Below are 23,675 nucleotides of genomic sequence, written 5' to 3'. Positions count from 1 at the left end.
GCAGGGCTAGTGAGAGAGAGCACATCATGTTTTCCTACGACGGCTCATGCCTCTCCGGGCTACAGTACGTGCTTGCCCTCCTGATGGCAAACCACAGACATCGCAGGTCTCTGCACACCGCAGGGCCACGGTCCCACCTATGTCACAGCAGTGGACAACTGAGGCTAGGAGGAAAAGCGTATCAGATCTCCGCCTCAAGGAACTCACATCTGGGCAGCTTGCTAAGAGTGAGATATATAACCTTCCCCTACTCCCAGCAGTAAATGTTTAATAGTGTCCCACAGAGTTGTCACCAGTCATTACATATGGTACAAATCAGGTTATGTGTGCTGCTAGTCAGCTCAGGACGCCTCAGAGAGCATGGCCGCGAGGGAGCGGAGCTCGCGTAGCACGGAGGGCCGCGCAGACAGGATTCCAGCTCTGTGTCTTGCATGCACATACATGTTCAGCCTATAGCTATAGAGCAGGGCTGACTCTGAGTCACTAACCCCCAAATTTACTTTGCTGCTACTGCTGTCTTAACCTAAATGAGCAAAGATTGCACGTTGTGTTCATAGGGTCAGTTAAACATCTCCTATAACTGGCAGAAAAATACATTAAATCAGAGTTTCCATAGTGAGAGACAAACCTGATCTGAGCCATTCTGGGGCAGCTGAAAGGCAGGAGGCCAGCAGGAATGAAAATAAACTGGGTTTGGTTCACTGACTCCATTTGGTGGCCTTCACAAGGTGGGATGTGCAACAGCTGACAAAGGAGTCTCCTTCTAAGATATTCATATAGGGATGGTGGCACCGAGGCTTGTTAGTGAGAACTTGGTATCGTTTGTACTTGGTTGTCTACCACTAACGTCATGCTTCCTTTTCAGAAGGCTCCTAGTAAAGAATCAGATTTGATGTGATTTAATAATTCGTATGAATCACTACCAATTGCTTGTTGTTCCGGGTGCAAGCAGAATGTGCAGTTCCCTATATTCATCGCCGTATTCCTGTAATATCTCTGGTTCCTGTTCGAGGGACTGAAGAACAAAATTGCAGTATTCACGCATGATCCATCAGCCTCCTACAGTCCAACATTCACTGTGTCCCAGAAATGAATTAAGTGAATTCTGTTGTGCCATTGCTGTGTGTTTTGAAAAGAAGAAAAAGAAAACTTAATTTATCCTGTGCCTGATTAGTTTGTGGTCAGAAAGCATATTCCTATATACAGGGAAATTACGTGAATAGATGTGTACTGTTAGTTCATGACCCAGCTTTGCAGCTGAGGATTCTCAGCTGCCAAAAGGTCAAAAGAGAAAGGAAATATTTTTTCAAATAATGTTGCATGCATTTCCCTGAGGAGAGTCAAGTGTGAAAACCATTTAAACAGCAGGCTTACGCCTGGCATTTAGCCCAAGCTTCAGGTAGAGACATCTGGATTCCATTCTTGTTTTGCCTTCTTAATAAAAACCACTACACAGTAGTTTTGGGTAGTAGGAGTTTTGTTTCTTCATTTCCTTCTTCATCTTTGTTCTTATACAGATTATATTGATGGTGAGGGAGACTGGAGCCCATGGTCTCTCTGCAGCGTCACCTGCGGGAGTGGCAGTCAGAAGCGGACGCGGTCCTGCGGGTATGCCTGCACTGCCACCGAGTCCCGGACCTGCGACAGGCCAAACTGCCCAGGTTTGCATGTGGTCCCTCGAATCACCCTCAGAAGAGGAATGGGGAGAGGCGGTTGAGGGAGGGGGAGAAGAGGCCTCCTGCACGCAAAGCCAAGGTCACATTTCTTCCTTGGCTAGGTAAGGGTTTTGTTGGAAAGAGGCATGCTGGTTCTCAAGGGCATTTAGGAGAAGGCAAGTTCTTCTCTAGTAATAATGTGATGCTCGATGCAGTGTACTATCCCCTAGGACTTAAAAGCTGAATACAGGCTTTTTTAAAGGTGAATACAGGCTTTTTAAAAGTTATGACAGTCAGTTTTGTGCACAGTACATTTTGTATTCCGAAGGGCATAATCCACTCTCATGAAATAAATTTGTATTAATTTTGGAATTTTGCAATAGCTGCGCCGTTACAACAGTGAGCTCATAGTTTGCAGTGCAGTGAATGTACATGCTTGCCTGTGTGTTGTGAACAAGTAGCTTCCCCAGTTTTATGGCTTTTAAGTTTTGTGCCTAATGTATAGATTTACTTTAAGACTCTGTGTGTATTAATACACATATAAATATATAAATAAGGATACTTCAAAGAGCTGCCTTGAGTTTGACTTAAGAGATTTTGTTTTCATTGGGTAGTAAGACACAAAAGCTCCTGTCTGAGAAAGCCAAAGAAGTCTGGTGTTAAGTTTGAAATGTTATCTCTGTTTCAAAGTGTGTTGCTTGATAATTGGAAAATTATCAAACAGCAAGTTTGGTCCTGCAGCAGCTGTGCATAGTGGGAAGAAGGAAAACATAATTTTGGCTTGAATGTATTTGGAAAATATGGCCACGAGAAGGTGCCTTATTACCTTAGCTCCCACCCATCTACAGGCATTGGCATTTAAATACCAGGTGCCCTTACCATCATCACATATTTTGCTTTGCTGAAAGCAGGGCTGAGCACTCAAACCTACATCACAAAAAATTTAAGGCTGCTATTGAAAACTTGTCTCCTACTGTTCTTTAAATGCTGCTGTGTGTTTGGATTTAGGCAAGTTCGTAATACAGTGATGCTGTAGATCCTAAAATGCCTAGGCTATGTGCAATTTCATTCCTTCCCAAGATCAGAGAGAAATAAAAATGCATGCCATGGTATGCATTTCACTGAGTTTGTGTGATGATTCAGAAAGGTAGAAATTCTTAAACTAGAGGTCAGATTTTTTTTGGCAGGGAGTGAAATGTCAGCAATGCTGGAGAGAAGACTTAGGCACCTCGGTAAAGCAAGTGGACAGAAGTATCTCAGTCACGGATAGGTGCATGCATCTATTGCAAGATAATGGCTGCTAGGCAGTTCAGGAAAGAAGTATTTCTGTATGTTCTCCTACATCCTAAAACCTGAATAAGGGGTTAAATCCAGAAGAAACTGTGTAGCCCCCAGTTATATTCTCCAGTATTTATTACCAGCCAGCATCAATCAGTGGCAAACTTGAAAGAACATATTATGTCATACAACAGACCCCCAACGATCAGCAAGCAAAATATATTCACTCTTTGAGGCTGTGCTGACATTTTTAAAATGACAAGGGCAAAGCTCAGCTTCTACTGTTTATAGTTCCAGCAGTGAATTACTGCCTTGTAATGTCTTCTTGGGTATCTATTATTCTGCATCTACTGCTGAAGTTAAGGCAAAACCCTATGATAATTTTAATGAAAAGCTGCCTGAGGCTGTTTTGAAGCTTTGCAAGCTGCTATTATGCCCCTTTTTAGGAGATCAGGAGAAAGTTCTTTGGAAAGGAGATGGAAGGCAAACAGACTTCATTAGTAACCATATAGTTATCACATATTAAAGAGCTTTCTTTTCTCTTTAGAGACCTTTAATTCAATGGAATAAAGCAAAACAGTGTTCAAATGTTTCTTTGAAGAGATGTTCATTTTAAAACCACATAGCACAGGCTGGGAAATATTAGGCTGGTAGGCAGGCCGAACTGAAACAGCAATGAAAGGGTGTTTACTTCAGCAGGATCAATTAAAATATTGCATTATTTTTTAATAGGAAAACACTGCCACCACTAACATGTGTTTTTCTTAGGGATTGAAGATACCTTCCGGACAGCTGCCACAGAAGTGAGCTTACTTGCAGGAAGTGAAGATTTCAATGCTACCAAACTGTTTGAAGTTGGTAAGCAGCCTAGTCAATCTTTCAGTAATAGAGAAGATACTTCTTTATATTTTTCTTTTTTGACTTTCTCTACAGGACTCAGATTTTGAGTTCATCATTAGAAGCATCAGTAAAAATGACCATTTATTATCTTGCTTAAGCTTATGAGCTATACCTCAACTTGTTTCTGTCATAGTCTTTCTCCTCTTAATTCTTAGTAAACATCTGTGCCTCTTTTTCTTTATAAAATAGTGATTTGCTCCCCTAGTTCAGAAAAGAGCTGTAAGGCTCCACACTAACAGAGAGAGAAATCAAACGCTGTTTAGCATTTTGCTGAAATAGCCTTGAATGGAAGATACTATAGAAGTATTTTAGATACAACTGTCACACTAAAAGAAATACAATGACTTTTATGAGCATGAATAACATTTACAGCTGAGCCAAAGCAATTTTGTAGGGCATGACTTGATACTGATCTTTCATAGATATCTATCTAAAACTCCACCCAAGCACTATAATGTTCTGATTTCATCCTCCAATGAAACCATAGTGTGGCAACTGTGAGACACTAGATGCTGAACTACTAATGGATAAATAATGTAATCCATCACGGCCATCCTGTGGTAGTAGAGCACAATAGTTAATGACATGGGGTATGACTTTTTAAAGAGCTAGAAAAACAGAATACGAATCACTAAGTAAATATTTTGCAAGTATGTTTGCAGTAAGAGTTTTAGGTCCAAATCTTTGCTTTATTCCGGAGTCCCGTTAAGCAGGTGTGGAGCAAGCCCATGGCATGATACAGCCACCTAAAACAAACTGAGACATTTAACTGGATTCTCTCAAGACTCTTGCAAATAATAAAGTGTCAGTGTTAAATATACTACTAGTCTATAAATCTCTCTAATCCAAGCTATGAGTCATGGCTCTGGTGCCATTAAAGCCTACTAATGTACAGACATGCTGATATTATGTCACATGTGCCCTTTCTGAATCTGAATCACTTCTGATGGCATTTGTGAGATGTCATTAGCTAAGATGTCAGCCTCCATGTCTGAGCTACAGCTGCTTGAAATACCCCTTTGGGAAGATGGAAACTAAAGAGGAAAAAGTATCAGTTAGTTAAAAGAAAGACTGTATTAGGGCTTAATAATGAAATTGAGAAAATCCGGGCTTTGCTTGCCATCTTGGTGTTTCTAGTGTCACTAGGAACTTCACCTTTCAACACTGAGTTTGCTGTCTTAACAAGGCTGTGTAAGCTAGGGCTTTAAATTGGAGACCGGCTTCAGATCACCGTGTAACTTTAGGGAAAGTGATTTGCCTATTTCAGTTCTGCTGCTTGTAAACCCATGATAGTGGCTGTTGCGCCTCACTGAGATACCAGAAGACTTAGCTGGAATTTGCCGGGTACTAGAAATGCCAAAGACCCTTACTGGCATGGAACTGTAACATAATTCAGAGTGGCCTGGAGGCCACTTAAAGGGTCCGGGGGCTCTTAAAAGCCAGCCACGTTTGATGTCTTTATCTGACAAAACAGCACATTAACACATTGCAGGCAGTGAGGCAAGCTTTTACTGCCCTTTCTTTCTTAAGCAAAGCACTAGTGCTGAGCAGTTAGGCTTTACTCATTTTTTTATGACTGGTCATACAAACTAGGATGCTGCATAATGTATCTTAAGTTTCCATTTCCTGCCTTTAAATAGATACTGATAGCTGTGAAAGATGGATGAGCTGCAAAAGTGAGTTCTTGAAGAAATATATGCATAAAGTGGTCAATGATCTTCCCAGCTGCCCATGCGCCTACCCCAGAGAAGTTGCATACAGCACTGCTGAAATCTATGATCGGGTTAAGCGGAAAAACTTTCGCTGGAAAGATGCAAGTGGTCCAAAGGAAAAACTGGAGATCTATAAACCCACTGCCCGATATTGCATCCGCTCCATGCTGTCTTTGGAAAGCACAACACTTGCAGCACAGCACTGCTGCTATGATGATAACATGCAGCTGATCACCAGAGGAAAAGGGGCAGGTACACCAAACCTGATCAGCATTGAATTCTCAGCAGAACTCCATTACAAAGTGGACATTCTGCCTTGGATTATATGCAAAGGTGACTGGAGCCGATACAATGAAGCACGGCCTCCAAACAACGGGCAGAAGTGTACAGAAAACCCTTCAGATGAAGACTACTACAAGCAATTTCAAGAAGCAAGGGAATACTGAAAAGATATTCCTCCTCTTCAAACAAAAGATGGCATTCGTTTCCTGGATGCCAAAGAACTGCTAATGGCTGCTGCATTATCTCCTTGATAGGGGTTATCAGTTTCTTTCTAATGAATGTATATAATTGTAATATAATACATAAATATTTTTCATAGTGTGTGTAATTTATATACACATATCTCTCTATCTCACACATACCTATTTTTACAAACAGACATACATAAAACTTGTCCTAGTAGGACTTTATACTGCAATAATATTTGTTTAATAATGTGCATTTCATTTTATTCCCCAACTATATCATAAGAGTGATGTGTGACAGGCAGCTCACATCAGCATCGGGCCTAAGGCCCCAGTTGAGGAGGGCACATATTTAAAAGTTATTATAAACAATAGGATTGAAGAATGTATTCTTCCATATGGGAATGGTTTAAAAGATTATTGCACCAACAGCATCCGTTTTCTCTGTAATTGATTTCATGACTAGCCATATCTAAGAAGGGAAGAGGCTTTTTTGGAAGGGTAGTGGTTAAAAGCAAATACAGACCATTACTAGCAATTCTGTCTTGGAACTCTTCCTGTTACCTCCTGGCTCAGGTGCTTGCTCTCCCTCTGGGCTAGGACTGCAGGGAGAGGTAGCTGTGGTTTTCATACGGAGCAGAAACAGTGTTGGTGCAGTGATTCTGCAAGAGCCGCAAACGGCCCATTGCTGGAGACTTCTCAGACATGGAGCTACAGCGGGCAGGGGTTAGCTCTTACTCTGTGGAGCAGATCTTCAGGGCAGCTGTCAGTGACCTGAGCGTGCTGCAAGTCTTTGGAGAAGTGAGGCCAGAAAAGGAAACCATGTCAAAGGAAAAAAAAATTCCAGTTATTTTCCAGTTCTTAATATGAAGAGTGTTTAGATCTGCTTGTTTCTTTCTTTCAAGAAAAGAAAGAAATTTATCTTTTTAAATATCAGGACAAACAGAATATACATTTCTAAATATGCTCCCTGGGATAAAGCTTGCAGCTAGCCTTTTCTCCCCTTTTTAATCGTATGTTGAGTGTGCAGTATCCTATGGAAGAAGCTATTCTTTAAAGAAACTGTCTGGGAGGAACTATTGGTGAGTTAAAGTTTCTTAATTTTTTTAAAAGCTAGCATTATTTTTGTAAAGTATTTATTAAACTGTAACAGCAAGTCACACATGGGCTATGTCAATAACATGAAAGGCTTCATGTAGATGGAACTTGATTGCAAAGATTAAGCTAGGCAGAGGTTTTTCTTCCAAATTTCTATAAAGTACAAGTTTACATACATAATCCTGTAATTAAGCAGCTGATATCTGCATTTTCATGAAAGATAAAAGTTACACCATGGGTAAATAAATACTTACGGTTCCATCCTGTAAAAGCCTGTCTCTCTGGAAGTCGATTTGTTCATCTGGAACACCAGGGCTAAATGTCACTAGAGAAATGTGCATTTTCGGGTTATGTGGGCTAATACACAAACATGCCCTGGATGTGGAACCTCACACAGTGGTATAAGCCAATCTTGCATTACAGTCAGTTTTAGCTAAAAGATTCAGGACAGCAACAAACGACAGTTCCTTCTACTATACATGTACATACATGCATGCCATAAATCCTTTCACTAGCTCTGTTGGCCTTTGGGGTGCTGGTTGCCTACCGCTCTCTGGACAGCAGCGTCCGCGTCCCCCCAGCACTGACACACGCGGAGCAAGCGTGCCGCGCCTGGGACATCAGCTCTGAGCAGAGGCGCAGCGCGCCTGCAGCAAAGGCTCTCCACGGATCTGCTGGACCTCGTCTGACAGGCTGCACAGTCTCAGCGCTTCACTCACGCTCCAGATTTCCAGAAACACAGCAGCCCAGGCAAAGCTACTGCACATACGCAACAGCAACTAATCTACGGAGGTAACTTCCACAGCTGGGAATTTTGGCCGATTCCTCAGATCTTCCCAGATGCAGTCTCAAACTGGAGGTTGAGGGCGAGGTGGATATATTCTAGCACTAGCTGGCAATAACCAAACATGATTAGTTGAGCAAGAGGGTAAACATGGAGATCACCTCTTCCTTTTTATAGAAACCAACTTTTGTAAATTCTTGCAAGGTCGTAAGAAGGAGCCACTAGCTAGCTGAGCCAGTTAAATTGACAGCAGATGGATGAGAGGCATAAGCAACTCCAGGATCAGTCACTTACTTAATAGGGAAGACAGGTATTTTCTGCAATATTGGGGAGAAAGCCCTGCTCTTTACCTCACTTAGCAATGTGGGAGGGAATAACAGTCTCATGTTTCTCTGGGAGGGCAATGAGAGGGCAGTCACAATTCCTGAAATATAAAACATATTCCTCCATTTTATGGATTAGTAAATTATGGTGCTATCGAGAAATGTTACTACATCATTAATAAGGAACATAACAAAGCATCAGGGAAAAGGAGAAGTTATTCTAATAAATGAAATGATGCACAAAGTTTCAAGTCTTACTGTTCATGCATTGCCAAAGCTAGGATCACCGAAGGAGCCTGAAACCTCCATGGGAGCTACCAAGCTTTCCACAGGCTTGGTCCTGGAGCACAGATCCAGAGAGTATTCCCACTTTGCTGTCTTAAGCAAAAGTCTTTAGTAGAAACAAAATTATACTATTTTATAAAACATTATGATTCATTCAGGGCTGGCCCCCTTTTTTCTTTTCTTTTTTTGGTCTCCTTTCCAACACCTGGAATTGTACCCAGAATGACTTTGTATAGCAGGCATTAACAAGGTGTTGGCATTAGAGTGGCCAAATTTTGCTCAGTCTCTTAAATCTATAAGAGCTGTTTGTATCTGAATAAAACCTGAGGAAGGGGCCGTGGTCCTATCCTACCAGGCACAGATTACTATTTAAAAGCAGCAGTTGTTCTGTCTCTTAGTTACCGCAGACCAGGCATATTCGAAAACCCAAACGAAAATTTTAGGGAAATGGAAGGGACCAGAACTAAACAAGGTTCGTGGTCTCAACACTGAGTGATCCTCAGAGACTCTTCCACCAGTAGCCATCCTGCTTCCCAAAGGAAACTTAAAATAGGGACTTCACAGCAACTTCCTAATACCCAAGCAATTCCATGTACCTATTTCTCATCAGCAGAGCCAGTGTAAGGTGTTTGCACCTTCTGGCCTCTCATTCCTCTGTGCTACCTTGCTCTTGTGCCAGCAGCACTGTTTGGCTGTGCGGTAAAGTGAATCACTCAAATAATCCAGGATACTTTTAACCTCGATCAATCGACAGATCTAGATTACTGCACTGTTTCAGAATGGAGCTGGCGGGAATGCCGAAAGCTGGCGCTGCCGCTGAGAAAGATGTGTGGAGCTGTGCCCTTAGGCAGCCATAAATGGATTAAATACATACCTTGGACAGTTAAAAGGATGAGTGGGCCTGGCCTCACATTGCCCGGACAGCTGCTGAGCAGCAAAATTCCATTAACATCACCCGCAGCGATGCATATGGTTATAGGACAATATAGCGATAAACAAAAACATACGCACATTCACGAAGCCCCACAGTTTCGCATTAGTTACCAGCTGCATTTTTCCCCCCGCTGTACAAAACGGTTAGCACTGTCAACACAGCAATCTTTCAAAAAATGCCGTTCAGTTCACAGAATTGCCTTCTCCATATATAGCATTTCCATTGAGATTGCCGGGGCGGTTGCACTGGGTAACTGATGCACCTGACACTTTCAATGTGGTAGGGCTGGGTAATACCAGAAATTACTTTGTTGCTTTTCCTTCTCTAGCAGCGATCTTTTCCCGCCCATCGTTTTAGGGGCAATTTGGTGGCTCCCATTGCCAATGCCAGGTCAGTCTTCTGGGTATTTAACACGACAGCCACTGCTGGCGTGACAGAGGGTCTGCAGCGGTGGGGGTGAGACTGCAGCAGGAGGCTGAGCGAGGGATGAACACAGGGCGCAGCCGTGAATGAGCGATACAACAAATAACCAGCCGCTCTGAGCTCTGTCCTAAAGGCATCTCCGCGAGACCTACCAGCCCGTACAAATCCCGCGGGATAGGACGGGACGGCACTGCAGCAGGGCTGCCCTCAGCCCGGCTGATGCAGTTGTGTGACACCAAGGCCAAGGTGGCGTCTCTGACCCTGGCTGGCCGCAGGAGCTCTAGGGTGCTCACGGATGGTATGTCCTGGCCTCTCTGGCAGGGTAACTCCTCAGCACCACTAGACACAGAAGGGTTACAAAAGCACGCAGTCAGCCTGCCAGACCGATGGCAGAGGTTTAAATAGCACAAGGGACATTAGAGCGAGTACCAGGAGCAGCAACAGGACAGGCACAATGTCAAGACAGCAGCAGATAGTGCTCCTTGCATCCAGAAGGAGGGAGAAGTGGCCTTCCCGGCTGGAGAAACCGCTGCTTCACGGCATGGGACTGCAGCAGTAGGTGGGTGGCCAGCAAGGGGACACTCCTGCTGGCCCGGTAGCCCCGGTGCCACAGCCCCTCACCTGTGGCTGTCGTGCCGGGCGGCAGAGGAAAGCACCTGCTCACCGCACCACCAGCACATGTGCAGCCCTATCCCATCCCCTCCGTGCACACGTACACGGAGCAATGAGGAAAGAGGCCACGTGCAGGAGGAGCACCAGCAGGAAGCACCAGCATCAGGACCACGGGTTTTCCGCCAAACTGGTGCGAGCGTATGGTGCTGCCTGGCTGCATGACAGTTGTGTGGCAGCTGACAGAGCGTGTTTTCGTATCACCGACTTCCACGCCCATTCCCTTTGTAACTTCCAATGGAAAAATGTGTGGGCAGTTTCCATCATGCCTGCACTGCTTCAGACAAATTAGGGGGTTGGCTAAGAAATGACTGGTTTCATATTTCATATAAAATACACACACATGTGCATATTTATATATACATACATATATGTACGTAAACTAACTCAGGATATCCTCCAGCCCTGCACTGCACAGCAGTACCTTGCACAGCGCCGTGCCTGCAGGACCAGCCCTCCAGAAGAGCGCTTCCTCCTTGGCCTGCGTGGAGAGATGAGGCAATTTGTGCAGGCAGATGGGGAGAGGAGGAACGGGAAGCCGACCTGGCAGAAGCCATCCTGCGACTCTGCCCTTAGCTTTCTGAGTAGCAGGTTTAGACATTTCCCCTTTTCAGCCGCATTGCTAAAGCCACCTACGCCTTTCATGACTGTGCTAATTTTCTATCAGCTAGGGAGTTATAAATTTTTCCTGTATTTGTGCTCTACCACAAAATGAGAAGGGGGGGGGGGTTTAAGCACACAGAGAAGCTTTTCATTCCTTAAAATGCACAATTAATAAGGATTCAGAATGTTATTCTGGAAGCGATAGCAATATTACGCGGGCCAGATCAGCCAAACCTAACAAGACGAAGTGTGGGTGGCTGTAGCTTTCAAAGGAGGGCTTAGATAATATTTCCTTCTTAAAACTGGGCAAACAACATTACGTGTGTTAAATGTCAGTCTGCTATTTATAACAGGCCTGACCAATACTTTGCTTGGAGTTGAACTGCACTTCGCTCCATTGATTTGAGGAAGGCTCTGGTACGACCCCGAAACATGCCCTGAGCGAGGGGCAGCGTCTGCACACCAGGGTGGTGGACGCAGAAAGGCCGCGATGGGACGGCCGGGGAAGCGGAGAGGAGCCAGCTCCCGCTCCCAGCACCTCCTCCAGGCCGGCCTCTGCCTCCACCAGCCGTAGGCAGCCCGTCCGCCTGCCCCTGAAGTTGAAGCCGCACACGCTCCCGAGGAGCAAAGCCAGCCCTGAAACGGAGGCCAGCAGCAGCAGTGCCCACCTCCGGGGCTGGGGCAGCCCCAGTGCGGGGCCGCACTCTGCACTCCCCCTCTGCATACACAATGCTGGAAAAGCTGAATTAAAAGGTGCAGCCTGTAGGTGAAATGGCGGGGGTGGGGGGAGCTACTGAGCACTTTTTCCCGCACAACACCCCCCCACGGCCTCATGCTCACAGAGGCCACAGCACAGTGGTGGCTGCACCACAGCTTTTAGCTGTCTGCAAGAGGTCGATGGCAGTGGTTAACCTTGACAAATAGCTATGTTTTGCCCATGCCCGTAGTCACATGGCCGTCAGTGTTCCTGCAATTTAATGTGGCTTTTGCTCTGAAGGTCCCTCTTGCATGCACACACACGCTTCTTTCTCACACCCGTGTGAACAGGCCCAGCCAGGCGGTTCACTGCCCTCCCGGTGCTGCTGGGGGCATGACGGAGCAGGGGTGCTGCCAGGGCAGCCGGCGTCCCCCGCAGCGAGGGAGACCTGCCCGGTCCTCCTTCATGCATGGCCGGGCACACGCAGGGAGGCAGCAAAGCCCCCGTAGATGTGCACGCTAGAGGAGCAGGAGGACACTGGCTGAACGTCGTCCAACCTCAACCACCATCGCGTCTGTCGTTACTCGGTCAGGTGGCCTGGTTAGAAAGACAGAGCTGTTTTTGCAGCAGCCAGGCCTGCCCCACAGCTTCTTTCCCCAAGGCAAAAGGAAAGCTGCACCATGCCCCACATCTGGCCACCACCAGCACCAAGGAGGGGAGGAGACCAGCAGGGACTTATGCACTTCAGCAGGACAACAGACAACAAGCGCCAACACTACTGAGCACCTCAATCCTTGGGTGAAAACAGCACCAGGAACCCACCCAGAGAGCTGGGCCTCCCCCTTGCTGAAGGGACGCACCAGGGACAGCTGGGGTTCGATATGTGGGTCTTTGGCCCGACCAGTTCGCCCAGCCGTAGAAGAGGTCTGCAAGGACGGGGAGTCTCAGACAACCACCTCGTCCAAAGGACACCTCCAGGCTGGGAATTATATCATGAGCTGCAAAAGCCTCTGTAATGAGATTTTTAAATAGGTAACAGTATATTTGATAGAGAATTTTCTCCCAGGAATATTCACAGTTTTCTCCCGCAGAGCGCAGAAGTGCAACTCCCCATCACACCCAGCACGTGTACAGCTGCTCTCCCACCAGCCTGGAGCAGCTCCTTGTCTGTCCCCCTCCCTCAAGGAAGGGGAACAGCAGCCGTTACCACCCCACACAGCCAAATTCAGCCCAGTGGAAAGGGAGCCGGGCAGAGGCAGGTTTTTCAGAGGAGGTGTAACACAGGCTGAGGCTGCTGGCACCTGATCCACCACCTGGGTCAACCCTCAAAAGCGCCAAGAGCTGCTGACCCCTTCTCTATACCGGTACTCCTACTTTCCCTACCCACCGGTCGAATTTTTCAAGCAAAGCCGACTGCCAGCAGCTGGGACTGTACTTTAAAGCCTCCCCTCAAAGACATCACGTTAAGTCACCCCTTCGCTGCTCACGCTGGGGCTGCTGGGGACCCCTGCCAGCACCTCGCCTATCGCTCCCCTGCTGCATGTGCAGCCTTCACACCAGCGCGGTGGCACAAACACGACTGTGTTTGTGAGCAATCAGGTCTTGCAGCATAGCTCAGTCTGCCACTGTGCTGCCCCGACTTATCCTGCGACACTTCTCACACCAGGCTTTTATTTTTACGGGATGAGACTAAACCAGGCCTCCTGCATGAAGAGCATTTGTCTCCTCTGGGTCGGTTCCAACATGAGGAGGGTACTCTATACATATGGGCTCTCTTTCGTGTCGGATTATTGGAGGACGATCACATTGTTGTCCAGCTCAAGGAAAAAAAAAAGAAGAAAAGAGCAAAAAACCACACAAATCAGGAAAGCATTAGGTAAAACTTTTAGCTAAAAATACATCTTCTTACCAAATGGACAGTGATGCTCTTTCATATAATTAGACAGTCTACAGGAAGTCAAAAGGAACAAACTGTGATGCTTTTAGTTCTGTGGGAGACATACAATGCCCGAGAGACTGTTGTGTCTCTCCTCCACCTCGGCTCAGCGTCCCTGCGTAGGTACATGGGGAGACGGCGGTTTGAAACCTCTTCAAAAATGCTGCCATTGCATTGCAGCTCCAAATGCTCTCCCTCCTTCAATGAAGGGGAGCATATGCATGAAAACAATCTGTGAAAACAAACCCTGATGGATCAAAAAGTTCTTGAATGCTTCATCGAAGTATTCAAGCCACTTGAGCTAGTAATGACAGATGCGATTGTGGTCGAGGTTGGACGACGTTCAGTCAATGTCCTCCTTCTCCTCTAGCGTGCACATCTGTGGTGGCTTTGCTGCCTCCCCGCGTGTGCCCATTCACTTCTTGAATACTGCAGAGCCACCCAAGGTGAATAAAAAGCGGTGGCGAAGGGACCGACAACTCGGGGGAAGTGCAGCTGAAAGGGACTATCACACTGGTGGAGAAGACAGTCCTTGCTAACACGGCGTATCAAATAACAGATGATCCTGTTCTTTATATAATGACTTTTTCCTTAACAACCTTTGCCTTCAATGGTGGTGGCACAGATGGACATTGCAACACATGGGCACAGCAATAGGGATATGGGACCAACACCCCCATTTCTGCTCTTTGTCAGCTCTGGAGAGCACTTTGAGCAACAGGGGCTAGCTCCTTCACCCACCAAAGTCAATAGCAAGGCTCTGTTTATCTTAAGCCCGAAATTCTGTTTTGGGAAAGAGCTCTTAGCAAAGAGAAACAATTAAAGATTTTCCATTCTCTTCTCTTCCTAGAGGTTGAGCAAGAGCAACTTGCAAATTGCTTCCAGTGACTTCAAGACAACAAAGAAACAAACAGCTATCAACAAGCATTACACTCGCTGCTTCACACGAAAACAGTTGTGAGACTGAAGGGATCCTGACAGGCAGTTGGAAAACAGTCCTTTTTATTGTATTTGAGACTAATTTTTCCATGATTTAAAATGTGCAATGCAATAAAGAACTTTGGTCGTCTTTGGTCACAGTATTTCACACCCAAGGCCTCAGAGCACTTTTGTGAATCAAACTTTGCAGAGCAAATGATTCAGAAAGCAGAGAACTGGAAATAGAGGGAAGTTCTCAGAGTTGGTGGTGGTCACAGAGGAGCCCATAACAAAACAAAACCAGAGCCCCCAAATCCAGCCCCATCCCTGCACCAGGTCCGCAGGTGCCTCCCCTCCTTCGGCAGACGCCTGCCGGGCGCCCGCAGCAGCTCCCCTGACCTGGCGCTGGTGCTCCCGGCCTCCCCTCCGCACCTGGGCAGCACGCTGCTCCGCGCCGAGCGTCGTCCCTCGCGCCAGCAAAGGCAGGCAGAGGAAAAGAAAGGCGAGATGGTTTCACTAAGGGAGAGGAGGGAGGTGAAGCAGGAAACGGCCAGTGAAGCGCTCCGTGCATTTTGCACGGTGGGGCTGCGACGGGCAACTTCAGCCCTCCCACGTCCTCACGTCCCCATCCGAAATGCTCCCACAGGGAAGCGGGCTCGGGGCAGCACTAGCTATCGCACACCGTTTGGTGGTCCCCGTCCGATTCTCGGGGACAGGCAGCTCCCTTACAGAAAGCAGTCATAGACTGGAGCCGTCAGACAAAGAGCTCAAAGCCTGAACAAACACGAGGGCTGTCCTGCTGCTTCGTGACCCCACACAGGCACATCTGGGTGAGGCCTTTTAGTGCTCCCATGCAAAGGAACTTGCACATAACCATAGGCAATGGTAATGCAAACTTCATTAAAGTATTGGCACATAACTACAGGGCTTCAGGGGACTATGGGCTGTTAGCTTAACTATACCCATATAGCAAAGCTTGGACAACCCCTTTCTGGGAGCGTTCCTCCACCACTGGCATAATTTCCAGACAAAATGGGCAAGAAGCTGCAGACTTTCTACGAGCACAGCCTTGTTCATGTGAGCACTGCGTTAAAAACAAAGTCAGTAGTCAGCCGGCGCTTTCCATAACCAACACATTCAGTCCGAACATGCCTTCAGGTGGGACGAGTAGCTCAGGCAGCAGGATCGTAACCATTTGCAGTGGTCTGCCGTGCTCCCAGTGCTCAGCACACTAATCTACCACAATGCAAAGCTACTGTAAGTCCAGCTCAGTCTCTCCACTGAGTCTCAGTCACTCCAAATATTCATGAGTTTAATTCCACCACAGCCTTAAAGCAGGGAAATTAATATTGTCCTCCTTATCCTCATGGTTTTTAGGGAAAACCATGGTGTCAAGAGAAACCAACCTGGCCAAAGCTGGACAGAAAGGACTACAGCAAAACTGGGAACGGACTCCTTATTACTTATCTCATAGATACCTGTCTTTCTTCTGAAGGCGTAAGCAGTACTATGGAAGATCATTGGAACATGCATGTTTTTAATGCTGGTATTTTCTGTAATTTCAGTGATGTGCCTCATTTTCACCATCAGTTTAGACAGAAACTGAGAAGCAATCAGGTTGTGCGAGACAGAAGCCCGCGTATGCATTAAATACACTTTGCGCCTCAAAAGCAGAGCCCATATAAATCATCTGAACCTTGGACGGTACAAAAATCAAGATGTAAACAGTCTGCAAAGACATTTGTTGTCTCGGGAATGCGCCCGATCACGGAGTGGCTTGATGATATGCAGTCCTGCGTCCAGGAGGGCTTTGTTCTCTGCGGGACCAAACCTCAGCTTTCATTTCATTAAATGTAATCGTAGAAGCCAAAAAGATGACTCACAGAGACAGTTGTGTAAGCATGCATATGATGAAAGCACCGAGAACACGCATTTTCTTCGCAGACGTTTCCCGGGGTCTATCGAAGCCCTCCTGTGCAGCTGGCCCTGCCGTGGTGCAGCACGGCCACCGTGGCCTACCCGCTCCCCGCGACGGCTGGAAATCCTCTCCAGTACCCTGCCATCGCTCCCACCTCCCAAGGACGAGAGCTCCTTGGACGTTACAGACAGACCCTCTGCAAGGCACCCGAGGGTCACGCGTGCTTTGCTCGTCTGAGCCCAGACAGTCCCTTCCCCTTGCCCCCGCCTGCAGGCAGCTGCGCGCGGTGCCTCTCGCCTGTCGGCACTTGCATTCACGCCGCTCTTCATTCAGGAATTCACTTCAGGAAGCTGATCCAGCTGAAATCCTCGGCGAGGAAGGAAAAAAGAGTTTCCAACCAGAATGCAAGCACCGCCTTTGAACAAAAAAACCTCCTAATTTGTTCAAAAATAAACAACAACAAAAAGAAATCAACCGAAGAATCTTCCAAAAACAAAATCTCCTTTTAAGTTGAAAAAAGTGCCACAAAACTACTGACCGTGTAACACCAAAGGAGATTGTGCCTTTACCAAAGAGACATGAGACTATATGGAATTCATCACTGGTTTGCTGCTTTCAGTTGGCAAAGTTGCTGTGTGACCTACTTTAATTCATTGTCTTGAAACCTGACTACCGTTTCGTGTTCAGTCCCAAAGCCTCTAAAAGGAGGTGACGAAAAACGCAGGCCCTGTGTTGAGCAGTCGCCCACTTTTCGTAGCTACAAAAGGCGTCACCACAGCAGTCACTGACTGTAGCAGAGGACACCAGGCTGCAGCGGACCTTCAGCGGGAATCTGGTCCATCCTCCTGCCTTAAAGCACATCAAACCCAGCATTTCCGGCGGAGATTTGTTCCACGTATTTTTAGAAGCTTCTGCTGGTGGAGATTTTGCTCCACACCTGAGCAAACCATCTCCATCACCAGGAGGCTTTGGCGAAGTCTTCTGCTTCGGAGGCAGCACACCCTTCTCTGCTGATAGGGGACACGGAGAGCAGTGCGCTTCCTCCCTCCTTGCAGCCCTTTCACGTAGCTGCAGACTGCCACTGCATCAAGCCCTTATTCACGTCTCACCTAGGCTTGCATCTTCTCACTCGCGCTCTGCCGACTTCCTCATTTCTTCTCATTTTCCTTAAAATGTGGTGCCTACCCCCAGGCATGACACACGCATGCGCTGTTGAGCCAGGTCCTTCGTCCCACCACCACTGCGGTTTGTACCCGCCGGCACAGTCTTTCCTGCTGTGCCTGTACATGGGCACGGGGGCACAGCGCTGACCACGCTCGTGTTCACGGTAACCCCGACACGATGCTCCTCGCCCTGCATGTGCATGGCTGATCATTTCTGCGCAAACACACACTTTGCGTTTTGCCTGTAGTCCCGTGGCCATCCCCTGGGCACACCAGCCCCAAATGCCTTAAGTTGATTCAATTTCAGTGTTTACTGCTGACTGCTGTTTACTACTGACAGCTACTACTACTACTACTGCCAACTTGCTCTTTCGAAAACTTTCAGTACATAAGGCATCCGCTTCTGGTTTTTTGTCATTTTCATAACCTCAAATTATATAAGCTGCCACATCCAAAATGAAAATTCAGTAATGACACTATACAGCTCCATCACTAATCTAAAGTTTTTTCTCTGTTTCCCAGGTGGGAAACTGAAGAAAACCTCTGCTGGCACCCCTAGAAATTTAACACTGCAAGAGAACAGAATGCGGCCCAGTGGTTACAGAAACCCAAAGATTTGGCAATAGCACCTTGGTGTTTCAATTAAAAATCTTTGATAGGTTTAGAGATGGTTTTTTGTCTGGGAGAGAAATCGATTATATCTACCTAAGAGTATTTATAGCAGCATGATCTTCTGAGAGATTTCATTTTTTTTCTCCACTTTGATAAGATGGTGGCCCTTTAATAAGTTGAAGTATTCAGATACTTATGACAATCTGGCACTCGAATTGTTTGCTTTAGCATTGCAGATTGCACAAGAGACATGAAAGGTTTCAGCGTAGCTGGAAAGTCACTTTGGATGAAATCACACACAGCTCCAGGGGCTGCATTCTTTAGAATTTGTGCATACTGATGATACGTGTCTTCAGATACATTTTGGCAACCATGTGCCATTTTCAGAAATCCATCTGGGATTCAGGAACAAAGCAAACACACAAGAGCATGAGGAAGGCAGAACTGCTACAGCTACCGGCTGGACTTTCTTTAAGGAAGCTAAGCAGCTTGCTCATTTTGCTGGCAAAAAAAGATAGGAAAATGACTTCCTGTTCTCGATGAACTTTGTGATATTGTTAAATCCTTCAGACAACACATAATTCACGACAAAATTGTGGCAGAATTCCTTTGCACTTACCCATCGTGTGGCTCTCCCCCAAAACACAGGTCTCTGTATTCATTTCATACACGAAAAAGTTGCACAGATGAACAGTGGCTCTAACTTTAGGGAAGAAAAATCGGGTTGCTTCAACCCTGCCGACATTTACTACGACTCTACTGGCTGCACAGAGTTTTCCTGAAGAAAAACAAAATGAAACAAAAAACCCCACACAGATTCCAACCTGCGGTATGGATTGGCAGGTGCCTTCTTAGGAGACTTTGCCAGGTCATGCCTTCAGCTTTGCAACCCAGCCACTAAAGCGGACTACAGAAACGCTACAGCTGCCTGGAAGCGCACGTGGGCACCAGCCACGCAGCGGGAGCAGGAGCCCCAGGCGCGACACCTCCTCCGAGGCTGCCGGTAGCACCACACAGAGATGGGACGAGGGGATGTGCTTCAACTTCGACCACAAGCACCAGCCTAAACCAGCTTCGACGGTGCCGCTGGACACGTGAACTGCAGCAGCCAAGGATTTAGCCCAGGATTACCAAGTGTAATTAATATCAGTCCCAGCTTTGCATTTCTATTGGAAAAGAGCAGTGAATCATTGAAGCGGAGGCTTGCAGAGGAAATCCGCGGCTACAACAAAAAGATTTTGTGCTTTATCTCCCTCCTCTAAAGTATTTTACCAGACAGACATAGGATTTTCCTCGCAGTGACAACAATAACTACGTTCATTGAAGAAAAATATGTGGAACAGGAAGACCTGCATTCCTTGTGTGAAAAATAAGAGCAGTCTGTGCCAGCTGCATTTTTCAAGAACAACTCATCCACATGAAGAAATGGCTGCTACGATACTGTCAGGATCAGTGAGGTCTATGGTAATGTGCTACCTAACTGACAGATGGGGAAACCAAAGAAATGTGGCCTGCTCTTTGTTTCTTCCAAAGTTTCCATTATTATTAAGCCTCTTTGACTCACATTGAAATGACTCACGTCTTCACTGCTCCTTGCTCCCACTGCTTTGTATTGCAATTGTACTTTATTTCTAATAGTACAAATCCAAAACATTAGTTATTTGTGTTGAAGAGACCCCCCCTGAAATACATCTCGAGGTCTTGGGCTCTTCAGGGCAAGGATCTAAAAATCTTGTCCTGCAATCATTTACGCACATGCTTAACTTCATATGTAGGTCCAAAATGACCTAAGCTTATGAAGTGATACAGGTTAAATACAGTCCTGTAGTCTGGACAGCAATACAATATCTACTGTATTCTATTATGAATTATTACTACTTTAAAAAGAGAACTCAGGGAGAAAAGAGCTGGGAATATTTTCTAACCTCTTCTTAGAGGGGAAAAAAGTAACAAAGATACCAGCCTCACATATTAAGTAAGGAACTGCCCACATTTTACCTGATTAGGAAGTTAAGAAGCAAGGATGACAAGTTTCCCACCTTCTACTTGACCAGCGCAATCTCAGAGGAGACATGTAGATGCTTCCTGGGTGCAGCCATTCCCAAACTTTCAGAAGTCTTCCCATTTCTTGTGGTATAGGCATGAGCTTTGCTCAAGTTGCCCATTGACTCCCTATAATGACACTGTATCATTTAAATGAGAGTGCCGTGACATCCTCCGCCTTCGTTTACATTGCACAGGACCCCAAGATATGTAGGGCAAAAATCAAAGGCAGAATAGAGCCGTTAGTGTATGAACTGGAACTAAAAATTTTGGAAAATAATTCGGGAGCTGCAGAACAGCGAGGCGTTTGTTCGTCAAAGCTGAGCACATCAGTTCCACTGTTCCTCACGCTGCCGAGCGCCGGGCTCGCTTCTCCACACTCGCCCGGCGAAGCAGAAGAGGGCATTCAGCACGGTTCAAAAAATCAGAGACTGAGCCGTGCCAGTCTCTTAATGTAAAAACACTCAGCTCCCTCTCAGCCATTAAAATGAATGAAGAGCAAGACTGTTTGGATAAACATCAGCCAAAAGAAACCTTGGAGGCAGTTGGAAGGCTACTGCTTCATACAATATAGACCATGTTTCCAAATACAAATATTACCCTTGGCAAAGACGGTCCTTTGCTTCATGAGTTATGTTGCATTTTTTGTTATGTTTAAGTTTGTGCAAGAGGTATAAATAGCTGGGCTGGTATTAAATGAGCTTTTCATTTTTTGCAAAATATCAAAATGGTCCCAACTCATGGAACAAACACGCACTGTATTCTTTCTTGTGCCTGAGTTTTTGTTGCTAATTACAGAAAGTGCCATGTAACTGAAAAACAATGTTCAAGAGCCAGGCATGAAAAATACAACTTTCCTATATGAAGTCATTTTCAGAAAGCTGTCTGGAGAATGGCATCTGGTTCACCATATAATTTACATGCATGCATACATACCTATTTACCTCACACGATAGTAATTAGTTTCTGCTCGCAATACTGTAGGACATGAAAAGCGTCATGTACAAGCTGAGGGAGAGTGCACAAGACAGAGGTGCCTAGTTTTGGTCATTGGTCTTAATTGCCCTGATGGCCTGCTATGCCTCTCTGGTGGCCCAAGGGAGAGGCATGGGATTTCCACACATAACGCCTTCCTGTGCCATCAAGGCAGGACAGAGGCAGAACGGCTGGAGAAGCGACTGCACACCTAGCTTGGGTCGCAAACTGCCCAAAAGCAGCGTTAATAGACAGCCCTGATCAAGGACTTAGAGACAAGACTATGCTTTCTACCACGTACAGCTAGTCCCCCCCTACAGACACATAGCAGAACGACCATCCGTGCCTTGCAACCTGATTAGAAGATATTACAAGCAACAGTACGGACGCCCAGAAAGCCACGATGAACCTGTTAACTTTGACAGTAGTACACGTGAGGCTGGAGAGGAAGATTTTCTTCAGTGAGATGACGCAAGCTGCTTTAGGTGGTTATTCAACCCAAACTCCAGACAATGAAGTAGTGACCACCAGAGCACCCTGCGGGCCAGACGGCGCTTTTATTTGGTTTTCGGTAAATCTAGGTTTACATAAGTACGAGAGCTCAGTAGTGCCCTGACTAGTCTTATTCCAAGCTAGAGAGGGTCCAGCCACAGCCAGGACATAATAGTGCTTTTGTGTGAGCGTGACCATAATTTCTACCTAGTTTAACCGATTCATTTCTGAATGAATACGCAAGTTAGTTTTAAAGATGGATACAATTTGACCTGTCCAACAGTGATGCAACACTAAATGACCATCTTTGACTAACCGCAGTCAAGAGTTCAAATGCCCAATTAGTTTATCATTCCAAAGGACTTCCAAGTTCAAACAACATAAAGGGCTGCCTATTCCCATTGAAAGTCAATATTTAGCTTACATTAAAAAAGAAAGAAGTATTTTAAAAGCATTACAAGACCACCATATCGATAGAACAGACATCAACTGAAAATATAGAAGTGAAATTCATCCTTCTGAAGCCCTGCACTTCCACAGCAAATACCTTATACCATTTATATATGGGAAGAAAGAGGGGGGATGCACACAAAATCCTACACTAAATCAAAGAGCTTTTGCTTTTGAGTTGAAGCGACGAATGCCCACAGTGGAAAGATAATTCTTTAAGACGCTCCGCACAATCTTTCCATCCGTCCTTCTAACTTCAGCAGCGATAGAAGAACGAGAAAAGCCTGACCAGTCTGAGTGAAAATGCCCCAGATCTCTGAGGCTTGCATGCTGGACAAGGGGAGAGAAGGAATGACGTTAAGTCGAATGCCACAAATTACCAGGAACTGGAGAAACGGGACACCTTCCAGCAATAGGTCTTTTACAGTAAAGCCCCGATCAAAATGTAGCTGCTCAGCTAAGTACAAAATTAAATTTAAAATAACATTTTCTCCCCTTACTTCTCACACTTTTGCTGATAGCCAGAGTCTGTCATCAGAAGCAGATGAGTAGTAGGTTTTATAAATAGCTTATTCACTCTTCCACTGGTTACTCCTCCTTGTACCAATGTAGGGAAAAATATTGACCACCGCTGATACCGTGGCTGATGGAACAGAATAAGAAGGGCTTTTAAAAACTTCGCAGAAATGCTAGTAATTTTAGCTCCTGACACCACTATATGGGAGTTGTTGAGCATTTCAGGAAGTGTCTGACCAGTAATAGCTATCCTACGGCAGTGTGGCCAATCTTAGTTGACAGGCCACCATGCATCTTATAATCAAAGTTTCTTGACCTCACTTTGAGTTCACATCTTTGCCTGTGAGAAATTGCCTGTTATTCAGCCAGCATGATGATCCCCAGAAAACATACTTAGAAAGAGTTGAGTTAGCCTTACCCAGCTTTGTACTCATTTTATATGAAAACAGCAACTTCCAAAACAAAGATGTGGGACAAAGAAAACACGCTGTGAATTAGAGAAGAATCATACTCTGCATATGCTTACTGCTGTTCCCTATTTGGAAAAACTTATATTTTTAACACCGCTCAATTAGTACAGGGTGGTGAGCTGCAAGCTGTCATTAGAGGTTGCCAAATGAGCCAGTGTCTCTTGTGTAAGTAAGTAAATAGGGGTATAAGTGTGTTGAACAAACAAACAGAGCATGCAGGGGTCTCTTTTGGCCTCCAGAGCTGCGTTGGTCAGTGGAGTAGGAGTTGAAAGAAACTTGTTATTGTCTGCCTGCTTTTGCACCAGCCATCGGTACTATTTCAGCAGGGCTGCCTCAGTTCCCTATCTACACTGG

At 45.9% G+C, this 23,675-nt stretch overlaps 1 protein-coding gene and 1 long non-coding RNA gene across 3 annotated transcripts in view; one reads left to right on the top strand and one right to left on the bottom strand.

Moving 5' to 3' along the window:
- The window catches only part of ISM1 (isthmin 1), a 42,051-nt gene extending 34,670 nt beyond the window's left edge, over positions 1-7,381 (top strand). The window contains exons 5-7 of the mRNA XM_064509982.1: positions 1,518-1,661; positions 3,702-3,791; positions 5,474-7,381. Coding sequence (XP_064366052.1) covers positions 1,518-1,661; positions 3,702-3,791; positions 5,474-5,991 — 752 coding nt within the window. The 3' untranslated portion in view covers positions 5,992-7,381. The remainder of the gene's footprint in view (positions 1-1,517; positions 1,662-3,701; positions 3,792-5,473) is intronic.
- Positions 6,678-23,675, bottom strand: part of LOC135327958 (uncharacterized) — a 29,337-nt gene continuing 12,339 nt past the window's right edge. For both annotated transcript variants that reach the window (XR_010388643.1, XR_010388644.1), the window contains exon 4: positions 6,678-6,803. This is a non-coding gene — a long non-coding RNA (uncharacterized LOC135327958). The remainder of the gene's footprint in view (positions 6,804-23,675) is intronic.

The sequence above is a fragment of the Dromaius novaehollandiae genome, chromosome 3 (genome assembly GCF_036370855.1).
Source record: "Dromaius novaehollandiae isolate bDroNov1 chromosome 3, bDroNov1.hap1, whole genome shotgun sequence".
Lineage (NCBI taxonomy): Eukaryota > Metazoa > Chordata > Aves > Casuariiformes > Dromaiidae > Dromaius > Dromaius novaehollandiae.
Note: the sequence above shows the minus strand (reverse complement) of the source record. Positions and strands in the feature narration are given on the sequence as shown.